Consider the following 20,856-nt stretch of genomic DNA (forward strand, 5'->3'; position numbering starts at 1 on the left):
CAGAAAAAACCCGAAATGTTGAAAATGTATATTTGTTAAAAAATAAAAAATGAACTATATGGTCATAAGTATTCAAACCCTGTGCTCAGTTTTGAGTAGACGCACCCTTTGGAGCTAGCACAGCCATGAGTCTCTTTGGGAATGATGCAACAAGTTTTTCACACCTGGATTTGGGGATCCTCTGCCATTCTTCTTTGCAGATCCGCTCCAGTTCTGTCAGGTTGGATGATGAACGTTGGTGGCCAGCCATTTTCAGGTCTCTCCAGAGATGCTCCATCAGGGCTTTAGGTCAGGACTCTGGCTGGGCCAGTCAAGAACGGTCACAGAGTTGTTCTGACGCCACTCTTATTTTATCTTATATAGACCTTTCCTAATCAAGTCCAATCAGTTTAATTAAACACAGCTGGACTCCAATAAAGGAGCAGAACCATCCAAAGGAGGATCAGAAAAAATGGAAAGCATGCGAGTTAAATATGGTCGCTGCAAAGAGTCTGAATACAGTTTTTCTTTTTTCATTAATTTGCAAAAAAACATTTCTGTTTTTTTTTTGGATGGGGTGCTGAGTGTACATTACTGAGGAATAAAATGAACTTTTTTTTAGTTTGGCAAATGGCTGCAATGGCACAGACTGAATCATTTCAAAGGGTCTGAATATTTTCCTACACACATCCCTAAAAAATATTTATCAAGTGAAAAACATAGGAAGAAAAACAAAGAGATAATGATCATGATCGGCCGATTTTCATGAAAAATTACGTGATCGGACTATTCGAACAAAGCCTTTTATTGCCGATCAAAAAATCCGATCACCCGCAGCTCATGCTTCGCAGCCTACAGCCGTGTTGCGCCCCCGCCCCTCCCCCTCTGCACGCTGTGGAGGCGCGCGGCACTAACAGCATGTCTGCTGTGTGCCATGAAAAGTGTACCTCGCGGGGGGAGCATGGCCAAAACTTTCAACACAGCCAACTTCATCCGACATTTGAAGAACAAGCAATTGGAAGACTGGTGAGTTTAGGAGGCTCGCTGGATTGGCGGACGCAGCAGCAACAATGAAACGGCAGCTAACGCAGCCCATGCTAACCAACTCAAACCCATATCACCGCGACAGGCAAAAGGCAACGCAAATAACCAGGACAATAATGAAAATTGTCGAATTTGATGACCAACCATTCTCGGTGGTGGAAGACGCCGGATTGCGCCATCTGTTCGCCCACTTCGAGCCTCGCTACGTGCTAGCGGGACGCAAGGCGTAGCTCTGCCTGATCGAGCTCCACCAGAGTGTATTGTCGCATCGAAAGCTTCCTAAAAAAGGCCTATTATCCTGTTTAAGTTTTACAAGTGTTAAATGGAGCTCGGACCGATAATAAATGGACGACTGAGTTTGGGGTGTAGGCACACACGCTGTAACTTGTTATGAATGATGTGTTACAGTCACAGCGCAGTATGTAAGTGGCATATATTGCCACAGGGAGACGCATTTTACGTCACTTGTGGGCAACAGACCCACTATGTTATTTTATAATTCACAAAAGATTAACAGTGACTTTTTTCACGTGAACAAATGCACAAGATAGTTTGTCTATGCACAAGGCAAGAAACCAAGTTGCTGAATCGCTTCAATTTAAGAACTCATTGAATAGTTTATTCGAGTGAAGCCTGCATGTGACTATTTTTTCTACTTTGATTATATTCTGAACCATCCAATGTTTAGGTGGCATGTTATTTATTAGATTTTTTGCGTAATTAAGTCTTTTGAGACTGCTGATTTTTTTAATCTGTTAAAAACTGTGTTACTGGTAAATTGAAGTTTTTCAGTTATCTTTGTGACTGAGTAATTGTATTGTGCCAGCAACGGTTTTGTATTTTTTCATGCTTTTGAAAATATATTTACATTTTTGTCAAAATCCCGGCAATAATATGCCTGCTTTTTTTCAGATAATATTGCATAATAGCAGTCACCATAAATAAATGGAAAAATATAGATATTCCATGTGATTGGAATCAGTATCGGCCGATCTCACTCATGCATGATCGGCATCGGTGTCAATACAATACAATATATACATTATATATATATACATTATATATATATATATATATACACATTATATATATATACATTATATATATACATATATATATATACATATACATGTACATATATATATACATATACATATACATTATATAAAAACAAAAAACCGAAACTAACAAGCAAATAAAATGGAACTTGGGTTACACCTCCAAAGCTTCAAGAAACCTCTAAAGTCAACATATCCAAACAGTGACAAAGAAGACAAACTGTTGGATAATTTGTATTTCATTCAGAATCACGTGTACACTTTCAAAAGTAAAAGTTTCCTAACAGTCTACATAATCAATTATGAATTTACTTCATATGGACATCACTAAAACATTGTATAAAGTGATACATTGCTTAAAAATGGAGCACCAGTGCTAATTCTCAACGCTTGTCCACAGGAGGATTTAGTAGATACAAATAGTATAAAACAACGCAGATTTTGTAAATAATTATCATGCTAAATACTTCAGCTGTTAAACATTTTCATTTTAAACTTTTTCATCATTGCGGTTGTCACCAGCACACTTGTGTCTCATGACCGAACCCCTCTGAGAAAATCTTTGGTCACACAATACGCAGGCAAAGGGTTTCTCACCGGTGTGGGTTCTGGTGTGACATCTTAAAGTTCCCTTCTGAGAGAAACTTTGACCACACAATACGCAGGCAAAAGGTTTCTCACCAGTGTGGGTTCTTCTGTGTAATTTCAATTGTGACTTAACAGCGAATCTTTTACCACAAACTGAGCAGGCAAAAGGTTTCTCACCAGTATGGATTCGTGTGTGTATTTTTAAGCTTCCCTTCTGAGAGAATCTTTGACCACAGACTGAGCAGGCAAAAGGTTTCTCACCAGTGTGGGTTCTTGTGTGTTTTTTCAATTGTGACTTATCAGCAAATCTTTGACCACAAGCTGAACAGGAAAAAGGTTTCTCACCAGTGTGGGTTCTTGTGTGTTTTTTTAAGTTTCCCTTCTGAGAGAATCTTTGGCCACAAAATACGCAGGCAAAGGGTTTCTCACCGGTGTGGGTTCTGGTGTGACTTATTAAGCTTCCCTTCTGAGAGAATCCTTGGCCACAAACTGAGCAGGCAAAAGGTTTCTCACCAGTGTGGATCCTTGTGTGTAATTTTAAATGTGACCTATCAGTGAATCTTTTCCCACAAACTGAACAGGAAAAAGGTTTCTCACCAGTGTGTGTGCCCATGTGTTTTAAACGGTTGTGTTTTTTCCAGCATTTGTTGTCAGTGTTACATGTCATATCATCTTCCGCTTCTTCATCATCATCATCATCAGAAGCAGCAGCAGCATGTGACGACACATCATCACTATCTGATAATGGAGGTAGGAGGCCATCTGCTTGTGATCCTTCACATTGGTCTCCATTACTCTCTGTTGACATTTGTTGACATGAGCTGCTGCTTGGAAGCTCCGCCCCTCTGGTCCCCTCACTTTGACTTTCATCATTACTCTTCAGAACCACACCAGCTGATGGAAACGTGCAGAAAACCTCCTCTTGCTCTTTGATGTATGGGGGCTCTTCTCCCTCCTCTTTCATGCAAGGGAGCTGTAGTACCTCCTCTTTAATTACGGAAGGAGACTGCTGTTCCTCTTCCTCTTTGAAGTGGGAGACCTCTTTTTCCTCTTCTTCCCCTTTAATGTGAGGAGGAACATATTCACTGATGTCTGCAAGACACAAAAAGACAAGCGCACATTGCATTATAGTTGATATTTATAATGAAGGTTATTAGGAGAGCCAGATGAGTTAAGATTAATACGTACTGTTTGGCATTTTCAAATTCACTTACTGATGCATTTTTGGGGGGAGCCTATCCATTATTTGTGGAAAGACTTGCACATTGCGTCTTTTTGAGTGGTGTGAGGGATGTGTATCGATAAGATTTTAGTGATACGGTGCCTCAACCGTATTCTTATTGGTACTTTTGTTTTGCTTAGAAAAACCAAACAAAAATGTTAGAACTCATGCTGAAACATGCACTTGGGCTGAAAAAAAGGACTTTTTTTGCACATTTTTATATGTATGAGTTTGCTCATGTTTCCCCCTGACATTTTAATGTTTGATTGCACTTGTGACAACGTGCATGCGACGTTGTCATGTCAACCCTCCATCCCTCTCCAGTCTCCAGGCATAACCACCCAAACCAAGAATGACCAAAATTTTACATCAGTGTAACGGTTGCATTAAGTGGGAATCCATTAGTCATGCACTAACACTCAGCTGTTACGTTCGTAGCAACAAAGCTAACCCAATTGAAAGGACACCAGCTAGCGCTGCGTGAGTGTACATAATTAAAATTTCTTGAAAGCCGATGAAACGGCCCGTTCTCCCAAGCCGGTGAAGGCGCGGCTTCGAAACCCAAGTAGGTGGGGCTGGGACAGTGGAGTCGTTACACTAATACCGACGCCACACTTGGGGTGGGCAATATGGGAAAAAAAAAATATATATTTTTTTTTTAAAAAACGATAATTTGGCAAAATTCTACAAAAAATATTTTAAATCTGCACTTGCTTCACAGAACAGTTGTGGATAGACAGCGTTTGTGAACAACATCTCTTTTAAATTGCTAAATACAGCTTCTGCAAAACAATGATATTCTACGACAATATTTAACAATAAAAAACAAAAAATTATGTACAGACTAACATTGATTTTTAGGAATATTTATGTCATTTAAATGTCTGTGGTGTTTTTCCATAATGATGTTACATTTTGAGCTGCAGTAGGTACTGGTGTACCACTGCCAACTACTACAGCAATCAGAATGAGAAAAGGGTGTTAACTACAGCAGTCAGAATGAGAAAAAAATGTATTTGATATGTGACGGGTGACGAAGTGTCACCCAGCGAGAGAAAAAAAGACGTAATCACACAACACCCATTCTCATACATTGGCCAACGTATTCAGAATAAAGTTGAATAACAAAACTGCAATTTACCGAAAAGTGCAGCGAATGATTATCACTTCCTCCTCTACCCTCAATGCACAATGATTTTTCAGCATTTCCTCCAACTTTGCGGCCGTCGGCTGACTCGCTTCGAGGCAGTATTAATACTCGATAATGTAAAATTACACATCGTGTAGGCAAAATTGACGATGATATCGATAAGGATATATATCGCCCACCTCTACCCCACACATTAATAACATAATAAAAACTATGGGGTGATACAGCACGGTTGCCATTTTTAAATAATACTATGTATCAATATGATCACACAGCACTACCGTATTTTCCGGACTATAAGGCACGTTTTTTTTTTCATAGTTTGGCCGGGGGTGCGACTTATACTTTGTAGCAACTTATGTGTGAAATTATTAAAATATTATTACTGCCATGGCTTGTTAGTGCTGACTTGTATTTATGATGTTTTGCCTCCCCCTGCAGGCGCTTTAGCACTAAAGCAGAGGAAGACAAAACATCATAAATACAAGTCAGCACTAACAAGCCATGACAATTACTTCTATATCATTTCACATGTTATTGTAACCAACATAAAGAAACATAAGATACATCCTAAAAGCTATTAAAAAGCATGACTAATTCAAACGGTTAAAGTCTAATGTTTTGTTCAACTAACAGGCCTTGCTAGTCAAGGAAGCCAGCTTATCCAAACAGCTAAACATTCACAAACAAACTCCACTGACTCCAGGTGTGCAGCGAAGTTGCCTGTTTATATTGTGAAACTGCACAAGAAACAGAAAATACTGTCAATCTATGCATTACATACACATGTATTTTCATAGACATGAACAAGATGAGCCTATGCTAACGATTAGCGATCGCGATCAGCATTAGCTATAGCGATTAGTATGTTTAGTCAACAACCTACAATCATCCACAATTCAGCTTGTATATAAGTGTCATTACACACAATTGTCTAAGTTAGTTTCAGATGACGGTTGAACAAGAATAAACCACAAACAGGCGGTTGCCTGCCTCTGGCTGGGGTATTGCATCATGCACCCACACACGTAAGAAGCCGAGCACAGATGAGACGAAGACATAATTACGACCGAATACATAAATACTTTTGGAGACTTGGAAACATTGTACATGGTCGGGGATAAATAAACTCAGCTGTATTTAGAAGCACTTTGACAACCATCGTTCGAAAGCCATTCAGAAAAGACGTAACAAATCATATCTAGTAACATACACACACAGTCGTCCACTCACAGCCACCATCATCCAAGAGAAAAAATTAAGCAAATAACTGCTGATACAAAATTAATAGAGGCTACTGTCTGACAGTCAATGAAAACGAACCAGTTTACAATACTGAAGTGTACCAAACTGTTTTCATTAACTGTCAGTTTTTCTGTATTGAAGGTTTTAACGGATTTGCGAAAAAGAATTAGCCCTCCACACCTGTATAGGGCCTGTGTTTTATTTTTTAAATATTACTGTATTTCAACATCTTTGGTTTTTGAAATATTTGTTTTATTTTCTACTATAAAGCAACAAAACACTAATTTAGTTGCTTTTCTCTGCGTATTTGCAGTCAACAATACTTAATTGTTTTTTTATGTTTCTTATTCAGAGCTACATTTATAAATGTTATCATTGAGTTATTTTAATAATCCAATTACATGATTATATGTTACATGTTGCCATCATCTCAAATAATATACTGATAGTAACTATTTTTTTTTCCAAGTAATTGTATTTTCAGGAGTGGGCACAGAGTCTGAGATGGAGGACATGCACTGGTGACAGCCATGTACGATGAGTACATGCCCTCAGCAGGACCGTCCGACCACCGGAACAGAGCTGCGAGAAATGTCTAATCACAACATACAATGAAAGTACTTGACAAAATCATGAGTAGTCAATTGCACATATGTATAACACATTATTTGTGGTATTTGTAATAAAAAAAAGTATTTGTATTTATTTACATCAGTTTTAATTGTGGCCTATGTTATCAATCAGCGAAAACGTCCTACTTTTGCACTACCCCTGTATATTTACAGTTGACTATTACAATAATTTCAAGAGAAAGAAATGTTATGGGGTTTGCTGAACCGGTAAGTTGATTTGCTCAGAGAATGTAGACGCTACAAAAATAACATGAAAATAGTTGATCAGACAAGTGTTATATGATCACAAGTATGCATTGGAAATGACTCCTGGCACAGACAAAAGTATTGTTATCATGATGAAAATTACAATAAAACATGTTAGAGATGGTTTACCTCTCTCCACAAGATGGCAGTATGACACTACTATGTCTGGCTATTGTGTGCGTTGAGTCTCCTTTGATTAAAATGAAAACTGAGCGACAAATACTGTACTTTGCGAGAGCTCGCCATTGCTTTGAGCTGACCACAGTGCTCCCCGTGATGTCAGTCCACACTGGCTCAAACAGGACATGCGCGTTCACTCAGACTCACACGGTAGCCTGTGTGTGCTAACTAGCTAGCTTCCAGAAACGACTGTCCCTGTGCCATAAATGAAATCGGGCATCAGCCATAACGTGCTTCCTTTTTAGATGCCCGTTTATCACCGCCGTGTTGCTATGAAAGGGAGATTTACATCATTTTAACTAATTTTGTCAAATACTCCCGGACTTTGGGATTCTGTTGTTAACTTTAACTCGGGTAGCCATGACAACATTACCCACAATGCTTCTGTTTACATCACGGATGACCCGGATTACCATTACTGCGCATGTGCGTTGCAGCAGGAGGACATGGGAGGCAGCTATTGTTAACATGGCATTGCGAATGGATTTGTATTTTTTTTACATCGATGCATATTTTAATCATTTATATCGATTTTCGATACATTTCTACATCCTTACTAATAACAATCGCACACACAGTTACACAGGCACGACGTCTCCTCCAGTGCGCATAGGTCTGAGGCAGAGCCAGAGCGGTGGGTTTTTCTTCATAAGGACAGGCAAGTCAAAAGATTAACTCATTGAATAAGTCTGCCTTGCCTGAGGAAAAAGAAGCCTCCTGCTTAACGGCATCGTTCCCCACTGGTTGCATTTAATGAGGTCTAAAATCAATAGTGTCATTTGTAGATGAGAGATGTCACGCACATGGGCCTTCATTTTAGCCTGCACAATTCTTTACATAACGTTCTAAATGTATTGTTTACTATTAAATCAGATGTTCAACAGAGAAATCCCTCATTCTATGGTATTGCTTATATCCCCAGGCAATTACATGAAAATATGTTTTTTATCAAGCGTCCTGCACATTGATATGTAGCTGGGTAAATGTTACCGACTTAATAGCATTTGATCAGTCTGCCTCGATAAGTGTCAAGTTTCTCGTGCCAGGCTATGTACACTTGCCTATTGGTCCCTTTTTGTCCTTTTGCCCATTTTGACTATTAATGTCCTCAGACTTGTTCAAATAAACACTGATTGTGATCTTGTAAGCACGTTCTGTTGTAATTTAGATTTTTAACCAAATACAATATGAATACAATATAAAAACTAGGGATGTTCCGATCAGGTTTTATAACACCGATACTGATACCGATCATGCATGAGTGAAATCGGCCGATACCGATCACATGGAATATCTATATTTTTCCATTTTTTTTTATTGTGGCTGCTATTATGCAATATTATCTGCAAAAAAAACCCCAGCCATTTTATTGCCGTAATTTTGACAAAAAGCTATACCGTATTATCCGGACTGTAAGTCGCATTCTTTTTTTTTCCCCCCATAGTTTGGCCAGGGGTGCGAGTTTTACTCAGGCGCGACTCATGTGTAAAATTATTAACACATAGTTGCAGTAGAACATGATTATTACGGTCATGGCTTGTTAGTGCTGACTTGTATTTATGATGATTTGCAGGCGCTTTAGCGTAATTGAGTCTGTCCCCAATATAACTTGTCTTCTTATTGGCAGATTTAATCACGCCACCTCCAGTTCATAGTTCAAGTAGTCTGCTAAGCAACATGTTATCTTGACGTGTTTACAGCCATTTTACAGCTTGGTCAAGCTGCCGAGGGAGACAAAACATCATAAATACAAGCCAGCACTAACAAGCCATGACAATTACCTCTATATTAATTTCACACGTTATTGTAACCCACATAAAGAAACATAAGATGACTCCTTAAAGCTATTAAAATGCATAAATAATTTAAACGGTTAAAATCTAATATTTTTTTAAGTAGGTAATTAAAATCGAATTATAAAAGACAATTTGACTGTCTATCAATCCATCTATACAAAATACAAAATACTGTACTGTTCCTTAGTCGTTGGTTTAAAAGCTGCTTCTTCTTTGGTTTAAACGCTTCTTCTTCATGTTTGGAGGCGGAAGCGTGCTGCATGCATCACGCACCATGCTACGATCGGGTTTGTTTTTCTTTTATTCTATCGAACGTTTTATCGAAGTCATTTTCTATTGGTATCGATCACGTGTCAATCGCGATACATATCAATATCGAATTATCGGCCCAGCCCTAGTTCAAACATTGTCATGAAAAGCAGTACGCGAGCGGAAAACTCCCTTGTTAAGTCCGGTAAAGTTAGCAAAACATTGGTCCATTCGGAGTTGTCGGTCCAATAATGTAATAACGAAGCATTCTTAAAACACAAACAATGCTTCTCTCTAACCACAGTGATGTAGCCAACGAGCTACAAGCTGATATGAGTTGATTTTTAGCACAACTGATTGTCATCGAAGCGAAGAATATGTCGTTGTTTCTTATAAAGGGCTGACGCGGAGGCAGTGCCCAGGGACCGTCAACAAATAGCAATCGCCGACAAGAAAACAAACTATTTCAAATAAAAAAAGTCATTATTCATTGTCGTGTTTCTTCTTTAATTACACACACAGAAGATCTGCAGCTGGTTACAGTACAACCCTCATTTTGTGAACCCCCTACCCCACCCCAAAAAACAGATTTTAAAGGGGGAGTTTGTATCAATACTCAATAACTTCATGAGTGTTAATCATAGGGTCTCAAAAGTCACGTCACACATCGATGGGGACTTCCTGCTTATACTACAACTCTTATATTATGAAAATACAATTTTCTGCATTTTTCAGAAAGATTTGTTGTTAAATAGTGTTTAATAACTTCATGATAGTATAGAATTAGACCTCCAAAATTAAATCACATATTGATGGGGACTACCTGCTTACACTACAACTCTTATATTATGAAAATACAATTTCACATAATTTTAACATTTAAAACGTGTTTTTAGTTCTTATTACTGCTCAATAATTTCATGCTAGTACATAATTAGGCCTCCAAAACCACATCATATATTGATTGGCACTACCTACTTATACTACAACTCTTATTTTGTGAAAATACAATTTCATGTAATTTTCACTATTTTTCAGAATTTTTCATTGTTATTACTGCTCAATAATTTCATGGTAGTACATAATTAGGCCTCCAAAATCACATCACATATTGATGGGGACTACATGATTCTACTACAACTCTCATATTATGAAATTACAATTTCATGTAAATTTCAGATTTTTTCCCCAAAATTTTGGGTGTTATTACTGCTCAATAACTTCATGGGTGTACATAATTACATACTTGAGCAGTAATAACGCTCCAAAATTTAAAAGAAAAATCTGAAAATTACATGAAATTGTATTTTAACAAAATAAGAGTTGTAGTAGAAGCTGGTAGTCCCCATCAATATATGATGTAATTTTGGAGACATAATTATGTACACCCATAAAGTTATTGAGCAGTAATAACAACGAAAATAAAAAAAATCTGAAAATGACATGAAAATTGTATTTTCACAAAATAAGAGTTGTAGTAGAAGCAGGTAGTCCCCATCAATATATGATGTAATTTTGGAGACATAATTATGTACACCCATAAAGTTATTGAGCAGTAATAACAACGAAAATAAAAAAAATCTGAAAATTACATGAAAATTGTATTTTCACAAAATAAGAGTTGTAGTAGAAGCAGGTAGTCCCCATCAATATATGATGTAATTTTGGAGACATAATTATGTACACCCATAAAGTTATTGAGCAGTAATAACAACGAAAATAAAAAAAATCTGAAAATTACATGAAATTGTATTTTCACAAAATAAGAGTTGTAGTAGAGGCAGGCAGTCCCCATCAATATATGATGTGATTTTGGAGGCATAATTATGTACACCCATAAAGTTATTGAGCAGTAATAACGAAAATGGCCAACTCCAAATGTGCCAATCTGGTGCTAACTTTACCTAACTCCCTTGTTAGACTCAACATCGACACAGGACTGACATCCGAGCTCCATTTAACACTTTTAAAACTTAAACAGGATAATAGGCCTTCTTTTAGGAAACTTTCGATGCGACAATACACTCTCTGGTGTAGCTACGTCTGTGAAGTATTTGCGTAACGGTAGCACGTAGCTAGCGAGGCTTGAAGTGGGGGAGCAGACGGCGGAATCCGGTGTCTTCCACCAGCGAGAGTGGTTGGTCGTCAAGTCCGATCAATTTCATTATTATCCTGGTTATTTGCGTTGCCTTTTGCCTGTCGCGCTGATATGGGTTTGAGTTGGTCAGCATGGGCTGCGTTAGCTGCATTTTCATTGTTGCTGCTACTTCAATGCAAGTCAGCCTCGTAAACTCACGATAGTCTTCCAATTGCTTGTTCTTCAAATGTCGGATTAAGTTGGTTGTGTTGAAATGTGTGGCCATGCTCCCCCCATGAGGTATTCATGGCATATATTACAAGACGCAAACGACACACAGCACACCGCGTGAGCTGCGGGTGATCGGATTTTTTAATCGGCAATAAAAGGCTTTGATCGAATGTGCCGATCACGTAATTTTTCACGAAAATCGACCGATAATTATCGGTGCCCGATCGATCGGAGCATCCCTAATAAAAACCTATGTTGGAGGGAATGTTATTGAGCTCGAAGCCTCGAACAGTAATAAGGGTCAAATTCATACATGAAAACGGATTGAACTCAAGAGGGCCGGTCTGAGCCATGAAACGTCAAGGCTGAAAAGAAGGAGTCCCACTCCTGCCCACGCCACAACTAACGCCCAGGCACTTGGGCAGCACGTTCATGGAGTGTTCAAAAATGTTTCACAATGCGTTTAGAAAGTGTGTTTCATAAAAGTGTTTTTTAATCCGTTTAAAATGTATCTTAAGTGTTTGGATGAGGTAAAACCACGCACGTGTGCACGAGACTGTGACAGGTTCAGTGACAGGTTCACTGGATGGGCCAGTACAAATTTCATAAATAAGACAAAATCAACCCAGAAAATGGAAAATTTTAAATATTCAGTTAGATTTTCTACTGAAGGGGAAATAATACGGGGTTTTGATATTGAACCCCCAGTTGCTCCCGATGCGACGTCATCAGTAGGTAAATGAGGAGACAGTGTGAAGCGCATTGAGTAGAGAAGCGCGATACAAGTCACAGCCCATTTACCATTCCCCCCACTAACGGTTATCCTTTGGGACACATTTTCTGGACTGATTTCATTTGGCATGAACAAATGTTCAGCAGACCTGCATGTAAAAGGCAACGAATAAAAATAAAGACAACTTCACCTGACCATCATTACCATACACTAGTAAAGACATTGAAATACAAGCACATGTGACGTGCATATTTTTAAAGAAAGTCGTTCTTTACAAAACAAATCAGAGTAAGTAGTGTACAAACCTCCTCCGCCTAGCACAACAAGAGGCTGCTTGCAGACTTTGCCCAGCAGGTGAAGATGTTGCTCGTTCTCTTCTTTTATTCCACAAAGTTCTTCCTCGTACTTTGTTGTCGTCATTGCACACATCTCCACACGACAATCGCAACAAATGCGCACTTCTTGAGCGCTGTTTGACGATGAGTCGTGTGCTTCTCTTTGATAGCGAGCTAAGCTAAGCTAAGCTAAGCTAAAATAAGATAAGGTGGAGAAGCAACGCGCGCTGAGACGAGTTCATCCAGACATAAAGACTTGATAAACTATAGGTCGTAGTTTTAATATAAGATGCTTTTTAGTAAGCTCTGAATGGCGATCGATTGTTAATAACGGACACAGACAGGTTGACAGCTTAATGTATTTTACTTGTGTCTCACTCTAACGTACATAGCTGGTTCTCAAGATAGTGATAGCACACCACAGCGCTCCTACTGCAGACTCCCAGTACTACACATTACATCTTTTTTTTTGCATAGTAACTCTGTACAAAACAACTGGCTTGCATTCACATAACATTTTACTGCAGCAACAAAACAAGTATTAAACTAGGGCTGCACGATAAATGACATTGCAATTTTCTGGGGGGTTGCGATATATATTGCGATGTTAAAAATAGAATTTTCACCAGTTGACTTGAATAGATTTGTTTGGGAATAATTTGGTTAACTCACCATGACATCATTGTATATAAAAGGGATCACAGAGGTCATGTCTCTGTTACATAATAGATTATTTAACATTATATTTCACACTTCAATGTAAACAGCAGCAAAATATTAAACATATTTTAAACAAAAAAATAAAAAGAACAGGTGCACTAGACCCTTGAGTCATTTAAAAAAATAGAAGAAAATAAAAAGCCTCTAAGGCAGCTGCAGAGTTATAAACATGTATCCCCATCTTTGCATTGGAATCATTTCAATAATCTGGAGTAGCTGAACTGCAATCTTCATGACCAAATCACAAACAAGTTTGTCATTCATCACTGCATCAGAATGTTAGGTGAGCAGGTGTAACTAAGTAGCAGGCCCCAGTGAGAGTTCAACTCACGACCCCTGGTTTACAAGACCAGTGCTCTAACCACTGAGCTATGAGGCCTTCCTCCTTGAAAAACGTACATATGGACAAATCCAGAAACTGTCGGGCAAAAGCATGAATGTGTGTATGCACTTTCCTTTTGTAAATGTCAACCAATGCGGAAATATTAGCGTACCAGACTCTCCACGCCCCCATTAAAATATGCAAATGAGTATAAACAGGGCCTGCCCGGGACTTCTGGTATAGCGGAGATGTGAGTGGCAGCATCATTCACCAGTGGGTCCGAGTCGCCTCCCCTAATATTTAACCTGTAAAGTCAATAGAATCATGTCAGAAACCTATATGAAGGGGTGGGGGGGGGGGGTGGCTGGGGTTTGATGGTCAAACCGCGAAGACCACGTTTTGTCATTGTGCAAGCACGAAGACTGCACGGGGGTGGTAGAAAGTTCATCTACCCCAACATTGACTTGAAAGGAATGAACAACAAGGTTGAGGAAACCAGGTGGCGAGTGTCAGAGATGGAGGAATTTTCCATCGAATTGGCAAAGGAAGTGTTGGAGCATAAACTTGAACTGCAAGAGGACATTCAAGCACAGCTTACAAATTTGGAGACACGTCCAAGGAGGAATAATCCTTGGTATATAGAAACACCTTGGTATATAGAAACAAGCGGAAAGAGACGATTTCTAAAAAAAAAAAAAAAAAAATATTCAGGACAGACTGGCAGCAGAGAGAACAGAACTTGAGTCGGAGGCTCCCAATTGTTACACCCGATGAGTTTTGGTTGCAATGATGACAGACTGCGTTCCTCTCTCAGGAGTAAATTTGGCCCATATGCTGAGAAGCTCGGTCTGCTCCTTCCACCTTGTGTGTTGTGGGATGTGGCAAAAGTGTTGCTTCTAAGGTGTGCATAATTATTAGGCCGCTTATTTTCCTCAGGCAAAAAGAGATTAAAGCCTTGCATTGTAGCACACTGTTAGCATGGCATTTAAAGATGGCAAATATTGATTTGTGACACTTCCGAATGACCGGCGAGGACAACTGCATAGATTCAGGCTGAGCCAATAATTATAATGCTTGCATGTCAAACACTTACTATTCTAGCAGGCCTCAGTGAGAATTGAACACACGACCCCTGGTTTACTAGACCAGTGCTCTAACCACTGAGCTATGAGGCCTTATGGTTAAGCTGATTTTATGTATAAACAATTGTGTCAGTTCAAGAACAATGCAGCATGGTCATTCAGATGTGTCAAAAATCAACAGCCATTTTCATGCTGAAAAAATGTCATCGTCATCATCATCATCTTCCAAACCGCTTATCCTATACAGGGTCACAGGGAGGTGCTGGAGCCTATCCCAGCCGTCAACGGGCGAAGGCAGACTACACTACTAACTGGTCGCCAGCCAGTCGCAGGGCACACACAGACACCGCCACTGAGCGGGAATAGATCCCACGCTGCCCGCACACAACTCGGGCGTGTGTACCACTACACTATCAGTGACCCCTGAAAAAATGTCATGATGATATTTAATTCCCACGCTAATACTCTGCTACTAAGCAAGGCCACATAGTTTAGCAGTTAAAGCACCGTTTAATGTGCTAAGACCTCGCAGGAGTCCTGATTTTGATTCTCGCACTTTTCTTGGTTAGCACAACAGAGATAAATTTGTAAACTGTAATTAGTTGTATGGCTTCTAATCTAATCTAATCTAATGTTTTATAATCTGTGACTGCTCATTTATGAAAGCAGTTCTCTTGCTACCTTCAAGGCTTGAGCACATTCTGAAAAAATGCCAACACTAGCATATAATTCAAGGGAAGTTTTCACCAGGCCTCAGTGAGAATTGAACACACGACCCCTGGTTTACTAGACCAGTGCTCTAACCACTGAGCTATGAGGCCTTAGGGTTAACCAGATTTTATGAATCAACAATTGTTTCAGTTCAAGAACACCAGTCGTGGTCATTCGGATGTGTCAAAAATCAACTGACATTTTTGTGCTGAAAAAATGTCATTATGATATTTAATTCCCATGCTAATACTCTGCGACTAAGCAAGGTCACATAGCTTAGCAGTTAAAGCACCGTTTAAAGTGCTAAGACCTCATAGATGTTTGAAATTCTGGTCTTGTGAAGCAGGAGTCCTGATTTTGATTCCCACACTTTTCTTGGTTAGCACAACAGAGAGAAATTTGCAAATTGTTATTAGTTGTTTGGCTTCAGTGAAATGTAATCTATTACTGCTCATTTACGAAAGCAGTTCTCTTGCTTACGATGGGGCTTTAGCACATTATCCAAAAACGGGAACTAACACTAGCACATAATGTAAGTGTAACTATTCACCAGGCCCCAGTGAGAATTGAACACACGACCCCTGGTTTACAAGACCAGTGCTCTAACCACTGAGCTATGAGGCCTCGCATGGATTTCTCATTGAAACACGGGATATGGACAAATCCAGATACTGTCGGGCAAAACCAGTTGGATTCATCTGTGTATGCATGAATCCGAGCACATTCCTTTTGTACATGTCAATCAATGCGGAAATGTGAGCGTACCAGACTCCTCAATCTCCACGCCCCCATATAAATATGCAAATGAGCAGAGGTGGGCCTTCCGTCGAATTCAAACTCCGATGGCACCGGTTTACAGTACTTCCATACAGTTTCTTCTGACTCCTTTTCCGTTGCGTACGATAAAAAACACAACCACACAGCATAATGTTCACAAATGTTGTTACAGGCAAGGACAACTGACATCCGATTTCATTTACATGTTAGATATAAACACACCATCACTAAGACACAATGGTTCTGTCAATCCTTGTTAGTATCACTCGGATTTGTTAATTATATTTAATATACCACCGTAACTAATTGAATTCTATTTGTGAACGTATCCGATGTTATGGTTACTGTTCTTCTTTCACATTAGAGGTAGAATGATTCATGTATAAATAAAATGATAATAAAGTCAAAGTACTTGATTTATAATTTGATAACATATATTAATATAGTAATAAGTCGTACAAAAATCATAAATTAATGTTGTTCATGCGAGACTCGTAATACATTAATTAATGATGACAATTGTCTATTGACAGAGACAATTGAGAAAATTGAATATTCATAAATGGTAACAGGTTTAACATCATTCTTCTCTTATTGTGTAAAAAGAGAACATCATCCTCAAATCTCATGATAGTATCTTCAACCATTTGAACAATTCAACAAAAATACAACATCAAACATGTCAGAAATTTAAATCGTTTGAATCGTAAAATTTTATAAATGTAATCAAAGCATCTTCCAAACCGCTTATCCTATACAGGGTCGCGGGGAGTTGCTGGAGCCTATCCCAGCCGTCAATGGGCGAAGGCAGAATACACCCCGAACTGGTCGCCAGCCAGTCGCGGGGCACACATAGACACTGTCACTGAGCGGGAAACGATCCCACGCTGCCCGCACACAACTCAGGCGTGTGTACCACTACACTATCAGCGGACTGTAATCAAAGCAGTAAATACATAATTCAATTTAGGGTGAATTCAAGAGTGATCTCTTAAATTACACAACGCCTAATTAGTGAAGTTAAATTTGGCTTTTTGAAGAAGTTGGATGACTGATAGGCTCTTTTATTCTCAATAGAACATCTATTTTCATGTTACCTTGCCTTCAGTGGAATTTTAGCAGTGTCCGAAAGATTTTGAAATATTCCTCTCTGTCTAGCGTCTTACACTGAGCTCAAAAAAGTTAAAAATTTCCCTTCAAATTTTGCATCCTACGTCTAAGAGGTTCCTTCAGCAGCGCAGGTCGGAAAAAGGGGAAAACAAAAAAGAGAGCGAGCGCTTCCTCCTGAAGACATGGCTTTATATAAATTTCGAAACTGTTCTAGAACCTTCTGTCCAGTCGGGTGACCAGGAGAGGGCCAATCGTAAAAGCTTAGATATCGTTCGATGTTCGTGTGCTAATTTAGATCACCTTTTATGCTTAAACAACACGTGATGTATTTCTGTTAAAGCTTGTTTTGTTTTTTCTACTGTCGGAATTTACCGTTCGCACTGGCCACAAGCATATCTGGCAGATCAAAGGCTTGTAAAAATTCTTGTTTACGAGAATATGCCATTAACCTGAATTCACCCCGTACATACCTTTCTGAAGAATAGCTACGAAGCGAACATTGTTAATGAAACAAAAAAAAACTGTTGCGATTGGAAGACACGGCTCGTCTACAGCGCTAGTCTAAAACCACAAACAGGTGCAAAGCACAAGCATCATAAAAAATTAAAATGTGAAATAACTACTCACATTATTGCCATAATTTTCACATGCAACAATGGGTCTACTACTTAAATCCTATCACATGTAAAACATGGTGAGATTCATATCACACATGGGCACATCCCTTCTATTTAAAACATAAGTTGAAGAAAAGCAGATATACAGTATATAAAAGCAGTATATTATAGTAATAATGAGCATCTTGTGAGCTGAGCACAACATCATCAGAATCATCAGTGGGTCACTTATCTTTCCTTCTGCTTTGAGTTTGTGTAACTGTGTACATTATTGATTTCAGTTCTGGTTCATGACTTCAGTTATTTTGGCGAATTCTAGCATTCAAATTTGGGACTACACGTGCCCAGCGCTTAGGCCACAACCCATTATCAAGCCCCTCGTTGCATCATCTGACGTGGCGTTTTTTTTTTACTACATCAACAAAAACACTTCCTATCACACCACCGCCACCATATACGTTGATAAAATTGGCTTCATGTCTTTAAAAGATGTTTGCAAATTTCAGGATTCAATCTATATATTGTATTATATATTGTTTTCAAAATCATTTACACTTTTACAGTCAGTTCCTGATTTATGAGAGGAACCTCTACCACAATCTAAGCACGAAAAAGGCTTTTCTCCACTGTGTGTTCTTGTGTGTCGTGTTAAATGTGACTTTACAGAGAAGCTTTTGCCACAAACTGAGCAGGAAAACGTTTTTTCTTTACTGTGTGTTCTTGTGTGGACTTTTAAAGACCCCTTTGAACTTAACAGTTTCCCACACTGAGAACATTCACAGCATTTGTTGTCAGTGTGACATGCCCTATCATCTTTAGCTTGTTCATCATCATCATCAGTGTCGGGAGAGTGTGATGATCTGTCATCACTCTTGTGATGATCCCCAGTAGTCATTTTCTATGGTCGTGCGTTGACTTGAGCTGCTGCTTGGAGGCTCCGCCCCTCTGCCGTCTTCACTCTTTAAAGTGACAAAGGGCAGTGGTGATGTGATCTGCTCCATCTCCTCCTCCTCCTTTTTAATGTGAGTGAAGTCAGGCTCAATTTTTTCAGGACGAAGATATTTTTCACTGACATCTGCAGGACACATTTGGTTTGGCCAAGTCCAACCTCAGGCGGTGACTTTGATGTTGTGTATTATTGTTTCAATAGTGGTACGACCTTGACTTGTGCCCATCCTATCTCAACTTGGACCGGACCATCAGAAACAAAAAAGAATTAACGGCTGGCAACTCAAACCCATACATTGGAGCGATTTGATCTATGGACGCCCTGCGACGTGATATGAAATTAAAAATTCTGTTGCTCTCCTTTAAAACACACTGCGTTCCAAATTATAATGCAAATGACTTTTTTCCTCATATTTGAACAAATATTCTATGCCAGGAGTCACCAACTCCGGTCCTCAAGGGCCAATATTCTGCATGTTTTAGATGTTTCCCTCCTCCAACACACCTAATTCAAATGATCAGGATCATGATGAGTAGAGATAGACCGATTATCAGTCAGGCCAATTATCGGACCGATAATTGGCATTTTGGCGATTATCGGCATCTGCCTTTCTTATTCATCCGACGGCCGATAAGCAATCCGGCACCTCCCCGCGACCCTGTATAGGATAAGTTTGGAAGATGCCATGCCATGCCATCCCATGTGTTGGTAACTGTAAGCGCGGGCTCCACTAAATAGACGAGACTGATGGCTCCGAATTGAAGGGCTTGCAATAATTTATTTTCAACCTCAAAACAGTAACCCTCCTCGGCCACAAGAGTCGCCACAGCTCAATGCGTCGGTCACGTGAATCAATGCGGCGACGTGGACATAGAAGCCTTTCACTGAGTAGGCTGAGATGAAATTTGGCCGCCTTGCGACCACGTCAAACGCATGAGGGCCGATTAGTGGGCCAGACTAAAATCCATTTACGGCCATGCTTAGTCCAGCCATTTTTGGACATTTTTCACCCCTCACCCCCCGCCCTCCGACCGGTCCGGCCCAGGGACCGCCTGCCCAGCTCTGAAGAGTAATAGTATAAGAGTAGGAGGAAGGGGTTAGACCGTTTTCTACAATCTCACAGAAAGGCTCCACGGCCGTGTCTCGATCTTTCTGGCATCCATTAAATAGTTCAACTGAGAATACAGTGTTCGCTGGTTACATAGCGAATATTAAAGATAAAAGAACCAGGCAAAGCAGAACAACTTTTCAATCCCATGCCTGATTAGCCCATATGTAGCCTACAGTATATGACACCCAGATATGGGTAATCGGCTTTGTTTTGCCTTTAGGTCTGTGGGACCCGCGTTCAGTTTTTATCAAAAGAAAAATGACACAATTAAGGCATATCTGAAACCTTCTCGTCATGGTGATAACACACTGTTATGGAAGTTTCTTTTTTCTTTTTTAAAATTACATTTTATTTTAAAAAAGGAGTCACACATGAATTCACAAATGTCATCCAACAAAGGTAAAGGGCAAATATTAACAATGTTTGCTGTTCAGATGACTTGCAATTAGGATGTAGTTAACACGTCATGTCATGTCATGATCAGGGTCGTTATCAGGCTTCTCAAGAGCTTGCTGATGAGCTGATCATTTGAATCAGGTGTGTTACAGCAGGGAGAGATTGAAAACCTGCAGGACAGGTGCCCTCGAGGACCGGAGTTGGTGACGCCTGCTGTACAGGGTTGCGGGGAGGTGCTGGAGCCTATCCCATCTTACTATGGACGAAAGACGGACTACACCCTGAACTGGTCGCCA

General features: G+C 39.5%; 1 protein-coding gene and 4 non-coding genes across 6 annotated transcripts; all 5 read right to left on the bottom strand.

Annotated features, from left to right (window-relative positions):
* Positions 1-2,299: 2,299 nt before the first annotated feature.
* LOC147126860 (uncharacterized) lies at positions 2,300-13,186 on the bottom strand. 2 transcript variants are annotated; one of them, XM_086022149.1, is made up of 2 exons: positions 12,736-13,186; positions 2,300-3,761 (listed from the first exon to the last, which is right to left on the bottom strand). In XM_086022149.1, the coding sequence occupies exons 1-2, from the start codon at positions 12,857-12,859 to the stop codon at positions 2,572-2,574; spliced, it is 1,314 nt and encodes a 437-aa protein (XP_085878275.1). In that variant the 5' UTR covers positions 12,860-13,186; the 3' UTR covers positions 2,300-2,571. The 2 variants fall into 2 exon arrangements, with proteins under 2 accessions (XP_085878275.1, XP_085878276.1); XM_086022150.1 differs by lacking the exon at positions 12,736-13,186 and adding an exon at positions 7,294-7,701.
* Positions 13,187-13,791: 605 nt separating this feature from the next.
* On the bottom strand, positions 13,792-13,864 carry trnat-ugu (transfer RNA threonine (anticodon UGU)). Its single transcript has one exon. It is a non-coding gene; the product is annotated as a tRNA-Thr (tRNA).
* A 1,045-nt stretch (positions 13,865-14,909) lies between these two features.
* trnat-agu (transfer RNA threonine (anticodon AGU)) lies at positions 14,910-14,982 on the bottom strand. The gene has a single exon. It is a non-coding gene; the product is annotated as a tRNA-Thr (tRNA).
* Positions 14,983-15,637: 655 nt separating this feature from the next.
* trnat-agu (transfer RNA threonine (anticodon AGU)) lies at positions 15,638-15,710 on the bottom strand. The gene has a single exon. It is a non-coding gene; the product is annotated as a tRNA-Thr (tRNA).
* Positions 15,711-16,151: 441 nt separating this feature from the next.
* On the bottom strand, positions 16,152-16,224 carry trnat-ugu (transfer RNA threonine (anticodon UGU)). The gene has a single exon. It is a non-coding gene; the product is annotated as a tRNA-Thr (tRNA).
* Positions 16,225-20,856: the final 4,632 nt, after the last annotated feature.

Source organism: Filicampus tigris, chromosome 22, assembly GCF_054856515.1.
Source record: "Filicampus tigris isolate MCC_2025a chromosome 22, RoL_Ftig_1.0, whole genome shotgun sequence".
In the NCBI taxonomy this organism is placed as follows: Eukaryota; Metazoa; Chordata; class Actinopteri; order Syngnathiformes; family Syngnathidae; genus Filicampus; species Filicampus tigris.

Coding starts and splice junctions, on each gene's coding strand:
- LOC147126860 (XM_086022149.1), bottom strand. CDS start 12,859: ATGTGTGCAATGACGACAACAAAGTACGAGGAAGAACTTTGTGGAATA. Junction 3,762..12,735: donor TGTTGTGCTAGGCGGAGGAG/GTTTGTACACTA, acceptor TGTGTCTTGCAG/ACATCAGTGAATATGTTCCT.